This window comes from Poecilia reticulata, chromosome 1, assembly GCF_904066995.2.
Source record: "Poecilia reticulata chromosome 1, P_reticulata-male-v2, whole genome shotgun sequence".
Taxonomy (NCBI): domain Eukaryota; kingdom Metazoa; phylum Chordata; class Actinopteri; order Cyprinodontiformes; family Poeciliidae; genus Poecilia; species Poecilia reticulata.
Window position 1 is genome coordinate 11,703,230 of NC_088830.1, and position 23,181 is coordinate 11,726,410.

Sequence of the window (23,181 nt, forward strand, 5' to 3'; positions counted from 1 at the left end):
TTACAGTTAAAATTAGCTTGGTTTTAATCAATTGACGTCAGTACTGTGTCATCTGAAACCCAGGAATTAGCAGATCGTGATCAACGTTTTATATTCTAATTTACTTAATTCATGTGTTTCTGGTTAACTGTACAGATATATATCTTTTACTATCTGACAGACTTTCTTATCTTCCTATCAGACAGATGCTGCGACACGGTGAATAAAACCCAAAGTACTGAGGAAGGTTCAGTGACCATCAGCTGTCCGTACGACTCTCAGTCTGTCCACAAGCTGAAGTTCTTCTGCAGAGGAAACCGGCCCTCCACATGTCTACAGCAGGCAGTGATCACCTCTAGCAACACACAAGATGGACGATTCAGACTCTCTGATGACAGGAAGTCAGGAATATTCACAGTGACCATTTCCAGTCTGACCCTGAAGGATTCTGGGTCGTATCTTTGTGGAGTCCAGAGAAACTCAGGATTTGATGATTTCTCTGCTGTTGAGCTGGAGGTCAAAGGTCCTTCATATTCCCCTGTTACCTCCATTCTTTAATCAGTAAAAAGCACGTGTTTTATAAATTGATGCACATTTTATTAATAAATCTTATATAGTTTAATGTATTATAAAATCTCTGACAGAACTGGAGTTGTACAACATCAGTGGCATCGAGGGACGTCCAGTAACTCTGCAGTGTCCTAATTCAGGACAACAACATGATAACAGGAAGTTCCTCTGTTAAGGAGACCAACACAACAACTGCACAGACATGATGGAGAACCAAACAAAGTTCAAGCTGCTCAATGTCTCCTCCAGCTGTTTCTCTGTGATCATCACTGAACTGGAAGCAGCTGATGCAGGAACATACTACTGTGGTTCAGACTCTCAGCTGAGATTCATAAAGATACAGCTGGCAGTCGGTGAGATCAGCACAGAGAGAGATAGGATAATAAAATGCAACAAAAATTCCAGGTTAATGTTTTTTTACCACATTATATTATGTATTTTCTCTGACAGGCTCTCCACATGAAACCAGCTCTGCTGAACAGGTTACATCACAGCCACCATCACATAATCCTGGTAAGCTCTCTAGATTTGTTTCTACATCTATTTCTCTTGTTGTTTCTTCACTCTTCTCATTCCAGTTCAAATCTTCAGATGTTCAGATATTTTACCTGCTTCATAACATAAACTGGATTTTTTAACTGAATTTTCATGGATTTACACAACAATCCACACCTGACCATCCACACTCACAAAGCTTTCACATATTCAGACACTTCTTAGCAACCAACACTTCAGGGCACAAAGTAAAACAAAGTGTTGCTATGCATCCATTTTTGAAATAAGCCAGTCAAGTTTCTCTTTATAAAGAGTCATACCACTGAAGTTTTAACTTGAAGTGGGAGATATAATGACTTACCATACCTGACTTAAATGTATTAACAATAAAGAAAACCATCTAAATTTGGCGGAGACAGAACGAGAAAACAGGAACATGGCTACCAAGTCTGACTACAATAAGTAACTCATGCTGTCATTCTGTGGTGTTTCTGTGGAGGGCTCTGTGAACCAGCTAACTTCTCCATTTCCCTGTTTTCAGATGTTTCTTTATTCTACGTTCTGCCTGCGGTCTTCGCTCTGCTTCTGATCCTGACATTTGTCCTTTTGCTGGTTTTAAAGTACAAATCAAGGATCAAGCGAGGTACATTTATACAGATTATACACTAAACAGAATCCCTCACAGAATCACATCATGTTTACTTTGTGTTTTCAGTGGATGGAATCAATGTGAATGTGTTGAACTCTGCTAACAGTAATAATGTGGAGATGAGAATCAATGATGTGAGTATATAGAACTTCAGCTCTAAAATATTTTTTTATGCCTGCAAATAAAATGTTATTTCTTTATTTCTTTAGATTATGAGTTACAAGAAGATGTTGCTTCATGAACTCTTCCACTCCAAACACGTTGAGTCATGATGACAATGATCTCTACAACATCCTTAAAGGAGACCTGCAGAAGTTAGGAAACACGTGACCAGTGTTTGTGACAGTAAAGCTCAGTAAAGAACCAAATGCTGGTGTGTTTTTTTTGTACATGTTTTTAATATTTAATAGTTTTTATGTGAAATATTATTGAAGTGTGTTAAAACTATATGTAGATAGAACAAGTTAAATTAACCTTCATTTTGACGTCAGCCTGTGTGAAGGTCAGGCGATTTGTTCTGTGTCACAATATGAGTCTTTTGTTCCTGCTGTGCTTCTGAAACTAAGAAGGAATTTCAAAAGAAGTTTCAAAGAATCTACACAAAGACAAAATTTATTCACACCTATGGCAGATTTAGGAGTAGAGTCCTATTTTAATTTCAGGATTTCCTTTGCATCAAAGTAATCTTAACATTACAGAAGTTTCCCAATCTGAGTCCCAACCTAGGCCAGAGAGGGAGCCAAAGATTAGTCTGATGTTAGGGCGCCTTCATACATAAAACACTTGGAGCTCAAAGCAGCAGAAGAAGCATCTCAATAGAGCAGACATGCAAAAGTCAGAAGATTGTGATTGTTGCAATGTAATAAAGATATTAAGTTCTTTGTTGAGAAGGTTGTAAATAATTTTCACAATACAGTTTGAAAATGTAAATAAAATCAATCAGTCAATATTTTTCCAACTGAAATTCTTATCCAAAAGAGAATCCAAAATATATTTTTAGAAATATCTGCCTCACATCATGTTAAACAAAACCTCTTACTTGTTTGAAAATAATTACAAATCTTAATCTTCTAGGGATGTGAATAATTTCAGACGTCACTTAGCAGATTTTACAAAAGTGGTTTTTTTCTAGACAGATTCTCAACAGGTCTATAATGAAATCAATTACCATCCAACATACTCACTAATTATTATTATATATATGCAAGGATAGCAGTTTCTTTACATTCCTTGAAATACCAGCAAGTTCTTGAAATGCAGGTTATAGACTCCTGTAGGATATAAGTTATTAATGTTATTTTGCTTAAATAAAGTAGTTCAGTTTATTTTAGGTAAACATGAGGCTCATTGATGATCTACACCACTAACTGATATAAAATTTTCTTTGAACAAACAGAAACATTCAATGGAAAATGCAGATAAACCACCTGGAGCAGGCAGTGAAAGACATGAAGCTGGTGCCGTTTCCATGGTTACAGGTGTTACTGATGCTCCAACTTAACATGCTGTAAACTTCCTGTTAAACCAGAAGTTATATGCACATGAACAGAATGGAAAAGAACCAATCAATTGGTTTTCCCTGAAAAATGATGTAATCTTGTTTTATTATTCTAAATCTTTTTTTAATAGCAAAGCTAAAAGAGCCTTTATATTGGCTCATTTCTTGATGTGAAAACAAATCAGTTCCAGAAGAAACATTTAAGGAAAAGAACATCATAAGTCCAACATGAAGATCTACAAAGCTGAAATTAAAACCAGAACTCAAGAGTCTCTCAATGCTCCACCCTCACTTTGATGTGGCAAAAAAAATCTATTTCCTGGTTTTGTGAGTAAGCTTGTGAGCACCTCGGCTGCAGAGTTATCATTTGACCAATGCGAAACAAGATGTTTCACACTTGTGAGTTTAGTCGACACGTTCAAAGGGTGTTAAAGCGTCTGAGTGTCAGGATCCTTAATAGATCTGATGGTTCCTCTAAAGGTCTCAGTTTAAAATAACTTCTGCCTCAGTTCAGCTCTGGTCTCAAAGAACAGAGAGATGTGGAGCCATCGACACATCATCATCTGCAGTAAGATATAATATATGATCTACAACAGAAATTTCTACAGCAGTTTGCTTTAATGTTATGATGAAATGTATTTAATTAAAATAAAATGTGTTTTTAAAGTATATAACAATTACTTAAAGACTCAGTAGCACTTCCTGTTTGTGTTGACTGAAATGTGTTAGTCTTATTTATCTCATCTGATACAAACTGATTGTGCTTTTATTTGAAAAAGTAGTTTTACAAAACTTGTAAAAAATATTGTATAGTTCATGTTACACGTCTCAGCTGGGTCAAAATATTTGCAACAATTGATGTTTATTGATGTCTTTGTTTCTCCTTTCGTCTGAGTTGAAAGCCTGTAAACATGAATAGCTTCAGTGAATGAAGGAACGACCGCCATCTTCTTCCCCATACTCTGTCTCTTTATTACAAATTCTTGAAATCATGACATCACTTTAGGGGCTCCTCACTTTAGGCATCCTAGTGAAACGCTGTCTGCATTTTGGTTCATTTTTTTTCCTTTTTGATTTAACATGGTATTTCGGTCAATTTCAGTCTAAAAACACATATAATACACTGGAATGCTAATAATTTATGTGGTGGCTTATACTCTTAAGCAGATTTTCTTGACTATATAAACAAGTGATGATTAAGATCTTCCACTGCATTCACATGTTGAATCATAAAAACTAAACTGATGTTGTTTTCTGTCTGCAGCAGCTCTGAGTTTTGTGATCAGTGCTAAAGGTTTGATCCATGTGTTTGGATACGAGGGCAGAAGTGTAAATGTTTCCTGCTCATATGATAGGAGCTATAAGGAAAATGAAAAGTACTTTTGCAAGAATGACTGTGGCTCCAGTGATGTTCAACAACAGAAAAATAGGGACAAATATTACATCACTGATGATAAGAAGAACAGAGTTGTCAAAGTGACCATCTCTGGTTTTCGATCACATGATGCTGGGAAATACTGTGTGGAGTCAGTAGGTGGAGAAATGATCTCTACACTGAAGTAAAACTGCACATAAAAAAGGTAAATAATAAGTTAATGTTTTTATATTTCACTAGAGATTCCACAGCAAATTAAATGAATTAAATGAAGCATCAACATCTAACCATGTTGATATACAATTTTAGTCAATGTGTAGCTATTATTAGAAGCAAAATGCATTTTCTAATTTGATTTATCATGTATCTGCAAATCTGAATTAGCTTCAATGTGGAAAATAAATATGTTTACACATCGATGCAGACATATTAATACAAAAATACAACTTTACTGGTTTACGTTGAATATAAATCTCTATCAAAAAAGTATAACTTTGTTTTATGTGAACATTTTGTCTAGTTTTTTGTTGGTTTATATAGATTATTTTCCTATCAGACAGATGCTGCGACACGGTGAAACAAACCCAAAGTACTGAGGAAGGTTCAGTGACCATCAGCTGTCCGTACGACTCTCAGTCTGTCGACAAGCTGAAGTTCTTCTGCAGAGGAAACCGGCCCTCCACATGTCTACAGCAGGCAGTGATCACCTCTAGCAACACACAAGATGGACGATTCAGACTCTCTGATGACAGGAAGTCAGGAATATTCACAGTGACCATTTCCAGTCTGACCCTGAAGGATTCTGGGTCGTATCTTTGTGGAGTCCAGAGAAACTCAGGATTTGATGCTTTCACTGCTGTTGAGCTGGAGGTCAAAGGTGAGAGGTCAGTCTGCCTTATTAAGAAAAAACTAAGGGGTTAATATAAATGTGTATTCTTTACTAATTTAATATTGAATCTTACTAAGTGTACAAATGCAACAGTTATTAATATTTCCTTCTCTGGCAGAATTGTTCTGTCTGGAGTCGTACAACTTCAGTGGCATCGAGGGACGTCCAGTAACTCTGCAGTGTCCTAATTCAGGACAACAACATGATAACAGGAAGTTCCTCTGTAAAGGAGACCAACACAACAACTGCACAGACATGATGGAGAACCAAACAAAGTTCAAGCTGCTCAATGTCTACTCCTGCTGTTTCTCTGTGATCATCACTGAACTGGAAGCAGCTGATGCAGGAACATACTACTGTGGTTCAGACTCTCAGCTGAGATTCATAAAGATACAGCTGGCAGTCGGTGAGATCAGCACAGAGAGAGAAAAAAAACAAAAAGCAACAAAAAAAATCCAGATTGAGTTTTGTTTTCAGTACATTATGTTTCGTATTTCCTCTGACAGTCTCTCTTCATCAAACCAGCTCTGTGGCTCCAACCAGCTCTTCTGAACAGGTTACATCACAGCCACCATCACATAAACCTGGTAAACTATTTACATTTTCTTTCTTTGTGCTTCCCCTGATATTCCTTCACTTGTTTTCCACAAACAGCAGATATTCAAATACTCAAATATATTAATGGAGAATTAGAGAAGGTTGCTTTGTTGGCTTCTCCCCTCAGCCAAATGGACGTGCTGCAGATGTCCACCGTCTTCCAATCCAAAGGTGTTCAACCCATTTCATATGATGTTAAACAGTCAATAGAATGTGATTCTTCCACGTGAGAGAATAACAAAGCAACATAAAATGCAGGTTAAGTCAGTGAAAAATTTACATGAAAAGTTTGTGTATATTTCGAGACACAACAGGAGAAATCTTGCATCTTTCAGGCATATTGTGTGGTTTCTTTCTCTGCAGAATATTTTATCAACAGTCCAGACTGCAGGCAGCTAGTTTGGGATCCAGAGTCACTTGGCTTGGAGCTGAAGCGATCTGGTTGAGGGCCAGCTTCTTTACTATTTTTAATATTGAAATTATGTCAACCATCAAACCAAATACATTTTTTATATAGCACATTTCAGTTAGAACGTATTTCTTAGAGCTTTACATCATTTAAAAAACTAAAATATATAAAGTCAACAATTGAAATGTTACATTCAGTCAAGTGTTGTTAAATTTCTAAACAAGTGAGTTTTTAGTCCAGATTTAAAGGAACTCAGTGTTTCAGCTGTTGTGCAGTTTTCTGGAAGTTTGATTCTCTGAATGCTGCTTCTCCATGTTTGGTTCTGGAGATGCAGAACCAGAACGAGAAGCAGAAGACCTGAGAGGTCTGTAAGGTTGATACAACAGCAGCAGATCTTTAATGCATTGTGGTGCTAAACTGTTCAGTGATTTATAAACTAGCAGTAGCAGCTTGTTTCTTTCTAGAAGTTTTATCATAGTGTGTCTAATCTCCCTTTAGAGCCAATTGAACCAACGCAGGTCAATCCTGGACCTACCAGCCCTTCCTGTTGCTTGTCCTTCATAAATGAAGTCTGAATGTTTTGTGTTGATTCTTCTAAACAAAGTTTCAAATTATTAATACCTGCTTTCATTCTCTGTGTCTTTTTCCAGGAAACTTTCTGTCCAGGCCTGTTAATACCAGTTCTCTTCTTTTCAGATCTGACCTTATTTACATCTGCGTGTCGTCCTGTTTCTGCTGTGGATCCTGCCTTTGTCCTTCTGATGATTCCTAAAAAGAAATTAAAGCAACAAGGTGAATTTACCCAGACATCAACCACATACAAAAACAAGAAAATCCCAGAACAACAGAGTCATGTTTTTTGTTGCTGTAGAAATCCAGATGAATGTACTGAACACTGCTGATGCTACTGAGGACCAGAGGATCAATGATGTAAGTCCACAAGCTCAGCTCTGAAAGATTTCTTCTTGTGAGGACATTATGTTCCATTACTATAAAATAAATTTGCTTCAAAGAACACAACAATTTTGAACAACGTAGAGTTTTCAAAAAAAAGTTGTTGCACTAGGATGAGGTGGTTCTTCAGTCTTATGGAAATAGATATATTTCACAAACTGCAATGGAACATTTCTTTCACATCCATAAGTCAAAGATCACAGCCGGATGTTTACTGGTGAAACGGTTGATAAGGCGGTTAGAGCAGTAGCAGGACGATGGTTTATTTGGGGTTATTTACCCCAAATAAACACCATGGGTGTTTGTTAATCTCAGCTGGCTCCACCAGAGCTCTCACAGCATCACACAGTTCATAAAGCTGAGTGTCATCAATGTGTTTAATCTGCAGCTCTTCTGTGAATCATGATTGCACTTTCCACAAAACACTGCAGACATAGCATCTCCTAAGTATGATGAGTTTATTGCTCCAAATCCTGAGGAAGACGCTAATGTCTCCTCAGATGGCTGATAGATGATGAATGCTGGAGCCAACGTTAGATTATGAATGTAACTCAATGTCAATGTTACTGTTTCTGCTCAGTTTCTGCACGTCTCTGTTGCATCTCAAAGATGCTTGGCAAAATATTAACAGATGGATTTAAGAAGTTGTTTGTAATGCATCAAACTTCTTATATATATATTATTCACGCCAGTCAAAGGATTCTGTAATTTCTGTATACATTCTCCTATATTATATTTTTCTCCAGAATGGTTTTGTGCACAGTTGAATCTGATTTTTCTTTGTATCCAGATCCTTCAGGTTTTGTCCTGTCAATATGAAATTCATCCAGATAAGTTGGTCTGCTCAGGAATATAACCATTATCTGAATATCATAATGATCATTTCAGGTTTGTGAAAATCCAGAAGACAGCTCAACCTTCACATCAGAGAACCAGGAGCAACGATGAGCTGCTGATCTCACAACATGTGAACAAGTTTCGCCCAAATGAAGATCTTTATTTTGATTGTCAGAAAGCAAATGGTGAAATGCTCTGCAAAGGAATTATTATATACATTTCAAACTAGTTTAAGATTCATGCTAATTGCTAATGTTTAATGATGTAACTTGTTTTTAATTAACTTTTGCAACACCATAAAATAAGAGTTTTTATTAAACAGCCTTTGTTTCTTTTAATTAAGACTAAATCATGAAGTTGATCAGGTTTTCTGTAGAGGAAAACACTTGTTATATCTGCATATTTCCATCCTCTTAAATTGTTCTGGTAATCTTTTATGTTCTATGATGTTTATCATTTGTCATTTTGACTTTAAAAATACATTTAATTTACCTTCAATTTGTGACACTTATTTCTTTATGCTCATTTTATTCACTGGATTCTGTACTATAACAGCTTTTGCAATGAGAAAAAGAACTGGAGAATATCGATGAAACAAATAAGCAACTATAGACAAGTTCTGCTTTACTTTTATTTAACAGGAAATGTTTGAGATGATACAGCGCTAACCACTGCACCTCAGCCCTCCCACATTTCCTATGACCTTTTCCTCCATCTTTCTAAATACTTATTTATCTTCTAATTAATCACGTCTTCTTAGTTTCCTGGTCGTTTTGACAGAGCTCGTTTCAGCATTGAAAAATAGAGAGATACATCATTTCACACCCATTCTGAGGCTGTTTTTGCAGAGGGCTGAACTTAGCAGACCGATGTGGTTCCTTAAAACACTTCATGCTTTACTTCAACATTATTCTGTTAGTTGTCGTTTCAGTAATGCAAGATGTGGAGCTTCCAGGTCGTGTTGTTCATCTTGTCTGGTAATTTTAATATTCAAATATAATCCAACATTTTCCAGTGGCTTTAAAAAGCAGGAGTAGATTTTGTCATCTAACATTATAAAAAAAAATCAAAGACAAGATATGGTGCCTCGAACTGTCATACTACTTTTGTTTGTCTATTTGTTTTTAATATGTACATTTACAAGCTATCTGTTGTCTTTTATATATGCCTTATCTTTTTATATATTTACTATTTGCTGAGGATTCAGACTAAGAATTTTATGATATTTTTGTTCAAATGACAATAATTGTGAATTAAGTTAATTTGCATTGAATTAAATGTTTATTCTCTCTGCCTCCAGCTGCTGTGGTTGTGTGAGCCGTGCTGCAGGTTTGATCCAAGTGTTTGGATACGAAGGAAGAGATGTGAATGTTTCTTGTCCATATGATGAAGGTTATGAAAGTTATGAGAAATATCTGTGTAACGACCCATGCAGAAACAGTGATGTTTTCACAGGATCACAAAACATCAGAACAAATATTCCACCTATGATGACAAAACATCAAGAATCTTCACTGTGACCATCTATGATCTTCATTTGGATGATGCTGGAAAATACAAATGTGGAGTGTCCAAAATACTAAGAGATCTCTCCACTGAAGTAAAGCTGGAAGTAAGAAAGGTAGATAGTTTTAACTGGAAGATAGCAAATATACAAACTTTACAGAGGATACAGAAAATAATGAATTGGCAGAAATGTTTCCGGCGTTAATCGACTCTGAGATGCAACACTTTGAACTTCCCTCTTCTGTCTTAGTGCAATCAGACGGTCAGAACTAATTTATACTGACAGTAATGTTGAACTACAGTGAGAGACTTTTGAGGGCTTAGAGAGGCAAGAAAGAGAATTAAAACTGAGGGAACACAGAACCAATACAGTTAAAATTAGCTTGGTTTTAATCAATTGACGTCAGTACTGTGTCATCTGAAACCCAGGAATTAGCAGATCGTGATCAACGTTTTATATTCTAATTTACTTAATTCATGTGTTTCTGGTTAACTGTACAGATATATATCTTTTACTATCTGACAGACTCTTATCTTCCTATCAGACAGATGCTGCGACACGGTGAATAAAACCCAAAGTACTGAGGAAGGTTCAGTGACCATCAGCTGTCCGTACGACTCTCAGTCTGTCCACAAGCTGAAGTTCTTCTGCAGAGGAAACCGGCCCTCCACATGTCTACAACAGGCAGTGATCACCTCTAGCAACACACAAGATGGACGATTCAGACTCTCTGATGACAGGAAGTCAGGAATATTCACAGTGACCATTTCCAGTCTGACCCTGAAGGATTCTGGGTCGTATCTTTGTGGAGTCCAGAGAAACTCAGAATTTGATGCTTTCACTGCTGTTGAGCTGGAGGTCAAAGGTGAGAGATCATTCTGCCTTATTAAGAAAAAACTAAGGGATCAATATAAATGTTTATTCTTTACTAATTTAATATAGATTCTTACTAAGTGTACAATACAACAGTTATTAATATTTCTTTCTCTGGCAGAATTGTTCTGTCTGGACTCGTACAACCTCAGTGGCATCGAGGGACATCCAGTAACTCTGCAGTGTCCTAATTCAGGACAACAACATGATAATAGAGATCATAGCATTTCTTCATTTTTCCCCCATTTTTTAATCAGTAAAAGAGCACAGGTTTTATAAATTGATGCACAGATATTTTATCAGTAAATCTTATATACATTTATGTATGAATAAAATCTCTCTGACAGAACTCGAGTTGTACAACATCAGTGGCATCGAGGGACGTCCAGTAACTCTGCAGTGTCCTAATTCAGGACAACAACATGATAACAGGAAGTTCCTCTGTAAAGGAGACCAACACAACAACTGCACAGACATGATGGAGAACCAAACAAAGTTCAAGCTGCTCAATGTCTCCTCCTGCTGTTTCTCTGTGATCATCACTGAACTGGAAGCAGCTGATGCAGGAACATACTACTGTGGTTCAGACTCTCAGCTGAGATTCATAAAGATACAGCTGGAAGTCGGTGAGATCAGCACAGAGAGAGAAAAAAAACAAAAAGCAACAAAAAAAATCCAGATTGAGTTTTGTTTTCAGTACATTATGTTTCGTATTTCCTCTGACAGTCTCTCTACATCAAACCAGCTCGGCTGAACAGGTTACATCACAGCCACCATCACATAAACCTGGTAAAATCTTTACATTTTCTGTTTCTGTGTGCCACTTCTGATATTCCTTCACTTGTTTTTCCACAAACAGCAGATATTCAAATAATCAAATATATTAATGGAGAATTAGAGAAGGTTGTTTTGTTGGCTTCTCCCCTCAGCCAAATGGACGCGCTGCAGATGTCCACCGTCTTCCAATAACAAAGTTCCTCTATGAAATGGTGTTCAACCCATTTCATATTATGTTAAACAGTCAATAGAATGTGACTCTTCAACGTGAGAGATAGAATAACAAAGCAACATAAAATCCAGGTTAAGTCAGTAAAAAATTTACATGAAAGTTTGTGTATATTTCGAGACACAACAGGAGAAATCTTGCATCTTTCAGGCACATTGTGTGGTTTCTTTCTCTGCAGAATATTTTATCAACAGTCCAGACTGCAGGCAGCTAGTTTGGGATCCAGAGTCACTTGGCTTGGAGCTGAAGTGATCTGGTTGAGGGCCAGCTTCTTTACTATTTTTAATATTGAAATTATGTCAACCATCAAACCAAATAATTTTTTTATATAGCACATTTCAGTTAGAACGTATTTCTTAGAGCTTTACATCATTAAAAAAACTAAAAATATAAAGTCAACAATTGAAATGTTACATTCAGTCAAGTGTTGTTAAATTTCTAAACAAGTGAGTTTTTAGTCCAGATTTAAAGGAACTCAGTGTTTCAGCTGTTGTGCAGTTTTCTGGAAGTTTGTTCCAGATCTGTGGGGCATAGAAGCTGAATGCTGCTTCTCCATGTTTGATTCTGGAGATGCAGAAGCAGAAGCAGAAGCAGAAGACCTGAGAGGTCTGTAAGGTTGATACAACAGCAGCAGATCTTTAATGCATTGTGGCGCTAAACTGTTCAGTGATTTATAAACCAGCAATAGCAGCTTGTTCTCTTTCTAGAAGTTTTATCATAGTGTGTCTAATCTCCCTTTAGAGCCAATTGAACCAACGCAGGTCAATCCTGGACCTACCAGCCCTTCCTGTTGCTTGTCCTTCATAAATGAAGTCTGAATGTTTAGTGTTGATTCTTCTGAACAAAGTTTCAAATTATTAATACCTGCTTTCATTCTCTGTGTCTGTTTCCAGGAAACTTTCTGACCAGGCCTGTTAAATACTCAGTTCTCTTCTTTTCAGATCTGACCTTATTTCACATCCTGCGTGTCGTCCTGTTTCTGCTGTGGATCCTGCCTTTTGTCCTTCTGATGATTCCTAAAAGAAAATTAAAGCAACAAGGTGAATTTACCCAGAACATCAACACACAATACTAAAAACTATAAAAAAACACAGACCAAAAAGAGACCATGTTTTTTGTTGCTGTAGAAATCCAGATGAATGTACTGAACACTGCTGATGCTACTGAGGACCAGAGGATCAATGATGTAAGTCCACAAAGCTTCAGCTCTGAAAGATGTCTTCTTGTGAGGACATTATGTTTCCATTAACTATAAAATAAATTTGCTTCATAGAAACACAACAATTTTGAAAAAACGTAGAGTTTTCAATAAAAAGTTGTTGCACTAGGATGAGGTGGTTCTTCAGTCGTATGGAAATAGATATATTTCACAAACTGCAATGGAAACATTTTCTTCATGTAGCAGGAAGAAGCCTGCCCCAATATTCAAAACACCTGGCCCCTAATCACCTCATGAGGGGTGGAGAGTATAAAGGCAGACTCTCACCTGGTTGCTTATGAGGCGTGTTCACTGTCAACAAGAGACCCACCGGAGACCAGGTGAATACGAGCTGGGAGCTAGCGGTCGAAGAGGTGCTGACGCTCAGGGTCTTAGCCACGACATACGGGTTGCCGACCACGCTGAGAAACGGCAAGACGAGAGTCGTCTGGTGATAAATGCGATTTAAATTGGAACGTGACAACGTTGGATTTAGAAAGAAGTGACTGTAATAGTATGGGGTGTAGTGAAGAGGAAGGAAGGAGTGGGCAGAATGAAGATAAAGAGTGGTACTTGGTGGGAAAGGGTGGAAAGAAGCAGCTTGCTGCCGAAAGAGGAAATGAGGAAAGCACTGAAGACGCCGATAATGACGGTATTGAGGAAGGAAAAGAAGCACCAAAAAGATAAAACCTGAACATTATAATAAGATTTGATGAAGGAGAAGGAGTCAAGAAGATTGATCCAATTAAACTAACAAAAGCACTAAAAACACATGTTGGGGAAATTAAACATGCTAAAATACTGGATGTAATTCGGAAGGGCAAGTTGAAAAGGCAAAAAAGCTTGGATGGGTGTGTAAAGTTAAAGTCAGAGCAGTTGTTAAAGTGGGTGAAAAAAGAAATGATGAAAGCAAAAGAATTATCACAGGAGTGCCGTTGAGTGTTAACATGAAGGACTTAGTTGAGAATTTGAAAGAAAGAAACAAGGAAATAAAGGGAGCTCGGAGAATGACAAGGGGTACAGAAAAGGTTGAAACAGAAACTGTGTTGTTGGAGTTTGAAACAAAATAAATGCCAAAGGAGGTTTTCTTTGGTTTGATAAGATTTAGTGTCAGGGAATACGTGCCCAAACCAGTGAGGTGCTTCAACTGTCAGGAATTTGGCCATGTTGCAAAAATGTGTAAAGGAAAAAGGAGATGTGCCCGATGTTCTGGAGACCATGAATATGGTAAATGTGGAGTTGGAGTTAAACCTAAGTGCTGTAGTTGTGGAGGAGAGCATAGTGTTGCTTTTTGGGGATGCGAAGTAATGAAACGACAACTATACAGAAAACGAAAGTTACGCAGAAAGTAGCATATGCAGAAGCGTGTAAAGTAGTTAAGAGAAACAAAATGGGAAATCTCTAACAGGTGAAAAGCAAATAATCTCAAAAATTCTGGAAATGATTGAAAAGAAGACAGAAGAGGAAAAAAAGAAAATGGTGACTTTATTGCAGGAGTTATAAATGCAACATCGGACGTGAAATCAAAAACGGAAAGGATTCAGATTATTGTGAAGGCAGCATGCCTTAGCTTAGACTTAAAGAATATTCAGTGGGAAGAAATAAGGGGAGAGCTATGTAGTCAAGAAGGATAGTCTCAATCTTACAATGGAATGCGAGGATGCTTTTGTCAATTCGGCAAGATTTTAAAGAGTTTATTTATGAATTAAAAGAAACCTGATATAATTTGTATACAGGAAACTTGGTTGAGGCTTTGTTTGGATTTTAAAATAATGGATATATTGCAGTTGGATATGATAGAGAAGAAGGAAATGGGGGAGGATGTCTTTCTTTGATTAAGGAAGGTATTCCATATAAAATTATTGGAAGGAAAAGAGACTTGGAGTATGTTGCAATTAAAATATGGGTGGAAGAGAAGGTAATGTTGTTTTTAAATTTTACAATCCTTGTAAAAAGCTTGAGTTAAGCAAACTTGAAGAGATGGATATGAAAGGAAATGTTATTTGGTGTGGAGACTTTAATGCACATCATTCATTATGGGGTAGTGGAAAAGTAGATTATAATGGGAAAATTTAGAGGAATTTCTAGATAGTAATAATCTGGTTTACTTGAATAATGGTAAGAAGACAAGAATTGATATAAATTCAGGTAAGGAATCTGTATTAGATTTGACATTTGTTTCTAGCTGTTTAGCTCCATTATGTGATTGGCAAGTTAAAAATAAGACATTTGGTAGTGATCACTACATTATAATCAGCAAAATAAGGATGGGCCAGGTGCATAGACCTGAAATGATAGGAGGAAAGTGGATATTTGAGAAAGCAAATTGGGAGGAATTTTATAACTTATGCGATAGGAAAATTTTAAATATTAAAAATGATCACAGTATTGAAAGTATGAACCAAGAGATTAGTCAGAGTATTTTAACTGCTGCTGAGGAGTCTATTCCAAAAACATCAGGGAAAAATAGGAGAAAGTTAGTTCCATGATGGAATGAAGAGTGTAGAAAAGCAGTTAGAGAAAGAAATAAAGCATTTAAATTGGTTAAAAGGTCTCATAATTTTCAACATTTAATTGAATATAAAAAGTCACAAGCAAAAGTAAGGAGAACAATAAGAAGGACAAAAAGAGAATTCTGGAGAGGTTTCTGTGACACAATTGGCAGTAGTACAAAACTAGGGAATGTTTGGGGATGATCAAAAAAATGGGAGGAGATGGAAGGGAATGGAGTTATCCTATACTAAATAAAAATGATGTAGTTGCTGTAACTGACAAGGAAAAGGCTGATATGTTAGTGAGAGCATTTGTAGAGATTCATAGTGGGAAAAATTGATCAGTTAATGAAATAGAGGGAAGGGAGAAAACTAGAAAGGAAAATGATGGAATCTTAAGAAGAAAGAGTAATAATGATCTGATGAATTATCCTTTCTCTATTGGAGAGCTGAAAAGAGCTTTGGATAGAACTAGGAATAGTGCTCCAGGTAAAGATGAAGTGTGTTATATTATGTTAAGACATGTAAGTGAGGAAGTTTTAAATAAATTAATTTTATACAATAAGATTTGGAAGGAGGGGAGACTGCCTTGGAAGTGGAAAGAAGCTATTGTTATTCCATTGAAGAAACCTGGGAAAGATCATAGTAACCCTGGAAATTACAGACCAGTAGCTTTAACATCTAATTTGTGTAAACTGATGAAAAGGATGGTGAATGAGAGATTGACACAATATTTGGAGTCAAAACATTTAATTGCTCCTTATCAGAGTGGCTTTCGTAGAGGAAGAGGAACAATAGATCCTATTTTGTTTAGAGGATGATATTAGAAAAGCTCAAATTAATAAGGAAACTATTGTTGCTTTGTTTTTTGATGTAAAAAAAAAAAAGCATACGATATGCTATGGAGAGAAGAGTTAATGACTAAATTACACCATGTAAGTATAGGAGGAAATATGTTTAATTGGTTATGGGACTTTTTATGTGATAGAACTATTCAAGTTAAAATGAGATCTTGTTTCATTGGTTGATGTTGTTTCATTTTTGCAACTGCCTTGTTTAATCTGTTTTGTTCGTTAAGTTTCTTTAGTTTTGGGTTTTCTTTGGTTTGAATTTGTTACTTTGGAACATTCTATTGTTTTGTGTAGCCTCCAACCTCACTGCAGGTAGCAGCCATGGATTGTTTTAGACTATTCTATTAAAGCATTGATGATTTTAATTGGTTATGTTGGAGATAACCTCATTTTAGTCTTTGGCCAAGTTTAAATTGTAGTAATTGTGTTTGTTTTTGTATTTGCTTGTTTTACCCCACCCTCTTGTCTCCAGGCTGAGAGCTGACGGGTCTCCTGGGAGACTGGAACTGTGTGTTGTGCGAGTGGCCGGTGTTTCTTCACGATTGAATGCTTGTTCACAAGTGTTTGGGGTGATTTATTTTGGATTTATACATTTATTTTAGGAACCAGTTCCCATTTGGACTTCCCTCCCCCTGCTGGTAGGCCTCAGTACTGTACAATACCTTCCTATTGTGTTCCTTATGTTTGTCTATTTTTTTAACATGAAACAATAAATGTAATCCCATTTTTTTTTTTGGAAAAGTCTTGTTCTCTCTGGTCACGAACCTCGAGCCTACTGGCAGTGTACTTCCTTGGGTGCAATTCCCAAGGTGGCGTTGTTGACAACTTCTGGTAACCCTGCTGTGAGGAGCAGAGTACCAGACTCCTATCTTAGTGTTGCCACAATCACATCACCTAAGTCAGTGATCAACAGCCGGATGTTACTACTGGTGAAACGGTTGAATAAGGCGGTTAGAAGCAGTAGCAGGACGATGGTTTATTTGGGGGTTTATTTACCCCCAAATAAACCACCATGGGTGGTTTGTTAATCTGCAGCTGGCTTCACCAGAGCTCTCACAGCATCACACAGTTCATAAAAAGCTCAGTGTCAATCAAATGTGTTTAATCTGCAGCTCTTCTGTGAAATCATGATTGCACTTTTCACAAAACACTGCAGACATAGCAGCTCCTAAGTATGATGAGTTTATTGTTCCAAATCCTGAGCAAGACGCTAATGTCTCCTCAGATGGCTGATAGATGATGAATGCTGGAGCCAACGTTAGATTATGAATGTAACTCAATGTCAATGTTACTGTTTCTGCTCAGTTTCTGCACGTCTCTGTTGCATCTCAAAAGATGCTTAGGCAAAATATTAACAGATGGATTTAAGAAGTTTGTTTGTAAATGCAATCAAACTTCTATATATATATATCACGCCAGTCAAAAAGGATTCTGTAATTTCTGTATACATTTCTCCTATATTAATATTTTTTCTTCCAGATTGGTTTTGTGCACAGTTGAATCTGACTTTTTCTTTGTATCTAGATCCTTCAGGTTTTGTCCTGTCAGATTATGAACATCCATCCAGATAAATTGGTCTGCTCAGGAATATAACTCATTTATCTGAATATCATAAATGATCATTTTTCAGGTTTGTGAAAATCCAGAAGACAGCTCAACCTTCACATCAGAGAACCAGGAGCAACGATGAAGCTGCTGATTCTCAACAACATGTGAACAAAGTTTCGCCACAAATGAAGATCTTTATTCTGATTGTCGGAAAGCAAAATGGTGAAATGCTCTGCAAAGGAAATTATTATATACATTTCAAACTTGTTTTAAGATTTCATGCTAATTGCTAAATGTTTTAATGATGTAACTTGTTTTATTACATTAACTTTTGCCACACAATAATAAATAAGAGTTTTTATTAAAACAGCCTTTGTTTCTTTTTAAATTAAGACTAAATCATGAAGGTGATCAGGTTTTCTGTAGAGGAAAACACTTGTTATATCTGCAATATTTCCATCCTCTTAAATTGTTTTGGTAATCTTTTTATGTTTCTATGATGTTTATCATTTGTCATTTTGACTTTAAAAATAAATTTTCATTTTACCTTCAATTTGTGACAACTTATTTCTTTATGCTCATTTTATTCTCCGGATTCTGTTAAACAGCTTTTGCAATGAGAAAAAGAACCTGGAGAATATCGATGAAAACAAATAAGCAAACTATAGACATAAAGTTCTGCTTTACTTTTATTTAAACAGGAAATATGTTTGAGATGATACAGCGCTAACCACTGCACCTCAGCCCTCCCACATTTCCTATGACCTTTTCCTCCAACTTTCTAAATACTTATTTTTATCTTTCTAATTATAATCACATCTTCTTAGTTTCCTGGTCGTTTTGACAGAGCTCAGTTTCAGCATTTGAAAAATAGAGAGATACATCATTTCACACCCCATTAATGAGGCTTGTTTTGTGCAGAGGGCTGAACTTAGCAGACCGATGTGGTTTCCTTAAAACACTTCATGCTTTACTTCAACATTATTTCTGGTTTAGTTTGTCGTTTTCAGTAATGCAAAGATGTGGAGCTTCCAGGTCGTGTTGTTCATCTTGTCTGGTAAGTTTTAATATTCAAATATAAATCCAATAGTTTCCAGAGGCTTTAAAAAGCAGGAGTAGATTTTGTCATCTTAACATTATAAAAAAAAAATCAAAAGACAAGATATGGTGCCTCGTAACTGTCATACTACTTTGTTTTTCGAGTTGTTTTTAAATACATACATTTACAAGCTATCTGTTGTCTTTTATATATGGCCTTATCTTTTGATATATTTACTGAGAACTCAGACTAAAAATTTTATGATATTTTTGTTCAAATGACAATAATTGTGAATTAAAGTTAATTTGCATTGAATTAAATGTTTATTCTCTCCTGCCTCCAGCTGCTGTGTGTTGTGTGAGCCGTGCTGCAGGTTTGATCCAAGTGTTTGGATGCGAAGGAAGAGATGTGAATGTTTCTTGTCCATATGATGAAGGTTATGAAAGTTATGAGAAATATCTGTGTAACGACCCATGCAGAAACAGTGATGTTCTCACAAGATCACAAAATAATCAGAACAAATATTCCACCTATGATGACAAAACATCAAGAATCTTCACTGTGACCATCTCTGATCTTCATTTGGATGATGCTGGAAAATACAAATGTGGAGTGTCCAAAATACTAAGAGATCTCTCCACTGAAGTAAAGCTGGATGTAAGAAAAGGTAGATAGTTTTAACTGGAAGATTAGCAAAATATACGAAACTTTTCAGACGGTACAGAGAATAATGAATTGGCAGAAATGTTTCCGGCGTTAATCGACTCTGAGATGCAACACTTTGAACTTCCCTCTTTCTGTCTTAGTGCAATCAGACGGTCAGAACTAATTTATACTGACAGTAAATGTTGAACTACAGTGAGACTCTGAGGCCTTAGAGAGGCAAGAAAGAGAATTAAAACTGAGGGAACACAGAACCATTACAGTTAAAATTAGCTTGGTTTTAATCAATTGACGTCAGTACTGTGTCATCTGAAACCCAGGAATTAGCAGATCGTGATCAACGTTTTATATTCTAATTTACTTAATTCATGTGTTTCTGGTTAACTGTACAGATATATATCTTTTACTATCTGACAGACTTTCTTATCTTCCCATCAGACAGATGCTGCGACACGGTGAATAAAACCCAAAGTACTGAGGAAGGTTCAGTGACCATCAGCTGTCCGTACGACTCTCAGTCTGTCCACAAGCTGAAGTTCTTCTGCAGAGGAAACCGGCCCTCCACATGTCTACAGCAGGCAGTGATCACCTCTAGCAACACACAAGATGGACGATTCAGACTCTCTGATGACAGGAAGTCAGGAATATTCACAGTGACCATTTCCAGTCTGACCCTGAAGGATTCTGGGTCGTATCTTTGTGGAGTCCAGAGAAACTCAGGATTTGATGTTTTCACTGCTGTTGAGCTGCAGGTCAAAGGTGAGAGATCATAGCATTTCTTCATTTTTTCCCCCATTTTTTAATCAGTAAAAGAGCACAGGTTTTATAAATTGATGCACAGATATTTTATCAGTAAATCTTATACAGATTTATGTATGAATAAAATCTCTCTGACAGAATTGGAGTCGTACAACATCAGTGGCATCGAGGGACGTCCAGTAACTCTGCAGTGTCCTAATTCAGGACAACAACATGATAACAGGAAGTTCCTCTGTAAAGGAGACCAACACAACAACTGCACAGACATGATGGAGAACCAAACAAAGTTCAAGCTGCTCAATGTCTCCTCCTGCTGTTTCTCTGTGATCATCACTGAACTGGAAGCAGCTGATGCAGGAACATACTACTGTGGTTCAGACTCTCAGCTGAGATTCATAAAGATACAGCTGGAAGTCGGTGAGATCAGCACAGAGAGAGACAGAATAATAAAATGCAACAAAAATTCCAGGTTAATGTATTTTCTCTGACAGGCTCTCCACATGAAACCAGCTCTGCTGAACAGGTTACATCACAGCCACCATCACATAATCCTGGTAAGCTCTCTAGATTTGTTTCTACATCTATTACTCCTGTTGTTTCTTCACTCTTCTCATTCCAGTTGTTCCAAATCTTCAGATGTTCAGATATTTGACCTGCTTCATAACATAAACTGGATTTTTTAACTGAATTTTCATGGATTTACACAACAATCCACACCTGACCATCCACACCCACAAAGCTTTCACATATTCAGACACTTCTTAACAACCAACACTTCAGGGCACAAAGTAAAACAAAGTGTTGCTATGCATCCATTTTTGAAATAAGCCAGTTAAGTTCCTCTTTTTAAAGAGCCAAGCCACTGAGATTTGGACTTGAAGTGGGAGATATAATTACTCACCATAATTGACTTAAATATATTAACAAGTTAAGAAAAACATCTAAATGTGGAGATAGAACAAGAAAACAGGAACATGGCTATCAGTGTGACTACAATAAGTAACTCATGTTGTCATTCTGTGGTGTTTCTGTGGAGGGCTCTGTGAACCAGCTAACTTCTCCATTTCCTTCTTTTCAGATGTTTCTTTATTCTACGTTCTGCCTGCGGTCTTCGCTCTGCTTCTGATCCTGACATTTGTCCTTTTGCTGGTTTTAAAGTACAAATCAAGAATCAAGCAAGGTACATTTATACAGATTATACACTAACACAGAAATCCCTCACAGAATCACATCATGTTTACTTTGTGTTTTCAGTGGATGGAATCAACGTGAATGTGTTGAACTCTGCTGATCGTAATAATGTGGAGATGAGAATCAATGATGTGAGTAAATGGAACTTCAGCTATAAAATATTTTTTTATGCCTGCAAATAAAATGTTATTTCTTTTATTTCTTTAGATCTATGAGTTACAAGAAGATGTTGCTTTCATGAACTCTTCCACTTCAAACACGTTGAGTCATGATGACAATGATCTCTACAACAACATCCTTTAAAGGAGACCTGCAGAAGTTAGGAAACACGTGACCAGTGTTTGTGACAGTAAAAGCTCAGTAAAGGAACCAAATGCTGGTGTGTTTTTATTTAGACATGTTTTTAATATTTAATAGTTTTTATGTGAAAATGTTATTGAAGTGTGTTAAAACTATATGTAGATAGAACAAGTCAATTTGACCTTCATTTTGACGTCAGCATGTGTGAAGGTCAGGCGATCTGTTCACTGTTTCACAATATGAGTCTTTTGTTCTTGTTGTGTTTCTGAAACTAAGAAGGAATTTCAAAAGAAGTGTCAAAGAATCTACACAAAGACAAAATTTATTCACACGTATGGCAGATTTAGAAGTAGAGTCCTATTTTAATTTCAGGATTTTCCTTTGCATCAAAGTAATCTTAACATTACAGAAGTTTCCCAATCTGAGTCCCAACTTGGACCAGTAGAGGGAGCTAAAGATTAGTCTGATGTTAGGGCGCCTTCATACATTAAACACTTGGAGCTCAAAGCAGAGGAAGAAGCATCTTCATAGAGCAGACATGCAAAAGTCAGAAGATCGTGATTGTTGCAATGTAAATAAAGATATTTAAGTTCTTTGTTGAGAAGATTGTAAATAATTTTCACAATACAGTTTGAAAATGTAAATAAAATCAGATCAGTCAATATTTTTCCAACTGAAAATTCTTATCCAAAAGAAGAATCCAAAATAATATTTTTAGAAATATCTGCCTCACATCATGTTAAAACAAAACCTCTTACTTGTTTGAAAATAATTACAAATCTTAATCTGCTAGGGATATGAATAATTTCAGACGTCACTAGCAGATTTTACAAAAAGTGTTTTTTTTCTAGACAGATTCTCAACAGGTCTATAATGAAATCAATTACCATCCAACATACTCACTAAATTATTATTATATATATGCAAGGATAGCAGTTTGTTTACATTTCTTGAAAATACCAGCAAGTTCTTGAAATGCAGGCTATAAGACTCCTGGTAGGATATAAGTTATTAATGTTATTTTTGCTTAAATAATGTAGCTCAGTTATTTTAGGTAAACATGAGGCTCATGGATGATCTACACCACTAACTGATATAAAACTTTCTTTGAACAAACAGACACATTCAATGGAAAATGCAGATAAACCACCTGGAGCAGGCGGTGAAAGACATGAAGCTGGTGTCGTTTCCATGGTTACAGGTGTTACTGATGCTCCAACTTAACATGCTGTAAACTTCCCTGTTAGACCAGAAGTTATATGCACATGAACAGAATGGAAAAGAACCAATCAAGTTGGTTTTCCCTGAAAAATGATGTAATCTTGTTTTATTATTCTAAATCTCTTCTTATTAACAAAAGCTAAAAAGAGCTTTTACGTTGGCTCGTTTCTTGATGTGAAAACAAATCAAGTTCCTGAAGAAAACATTTAAGGAAAAGAACATCTCAAGTCCAAACATGAAGATCTACAAAGCTGAGATTAAAACCAGAACCCAAGTGTTTC

At 36.4% G+C, this 23,181-nt stretch overlaps 2 protein-coding genes and 1 long non-coding RNA gene across 4 annotated transcripts; all 3 read left to right on the forward strand.

Moving 5' to 3' along the window:
• The first annotated feature begins 635 nt into the window (after positions 1-635).
• Positions 636-1,824, forward strand: LOC145551323 (uncharacterized). The gene is made up of 4 exons (XR_014087137.1): positions 636-902; positions 1,000-1,062; positions 1,586-1,687; positions 1,760-1,824. It is a non-coding gene; the product is annotated as an uncharacterized LOC145551323 (long non-coding RNA).
• Positions 1,825-3,105: 1,281 nt separating this feature from the next.
• Positions 3,106-18,280, forward strand: LOC145553665 (polymeric immunoglobulin receptor-like). The gene is made up of 7 exons (XM_081612473.1): positions 3,106-3,150; positions 5,107-5,443; positions 5,574-5,861; positions 5,962-6,042; positions 12,580-12,678; positions 12,766-12,824; positions 17,810-18,280. Exons 1-7 carry the CDS (start codon positions 3,106-3,108, stop codon positions 17,867-17,869), a joined length of 969 nt encoding a protein of 322 aa, XP_081468599.1. The 3' UTR covers positions 17,870-18,280.
• A 1,443-nt stretch (positions 18,281-19,723) lies between these two features.
• Positions 19,724-22,985, forward strand: LOC145551349 (polymeric immunoglobulin receptor-like). Of its 2 annotated transcripts, XR_014087153.1 has the most exons (7): positions 19,724-20,188; positions 20,327-20,605; positions 20,680-20,742; positions 21,267-21,368; positions 21,443-21,510; positions 21,587-21,758; positions 22,799-22,985. XR_014087153.1 is itself a non-coding variant. In XM_081605847.1 (6 exons), exons 1-6 carry the CDS (start codon positions 19,798-19,800, stop codon positions 21,680-21,682), a joined length of 999 nt encoding a protein of 332 aa, XP_081461973.1. In that variant the 5' UTR covers positions 19,724-19,797; the 3' UTR covers positions 21,683-22,674. The 2 variants fall into 2 exon arrangements, 1 of the variants encoding a protein (XP_081461973.1); XM_081605847.1 differs by lacking the exon at positions 22,799-22,985 and having other exon boundaries at positions 21,587-22,674.
• The last annotated feature ends 196 nt before the right edge of the window (positions 22,986-23,181 follow it).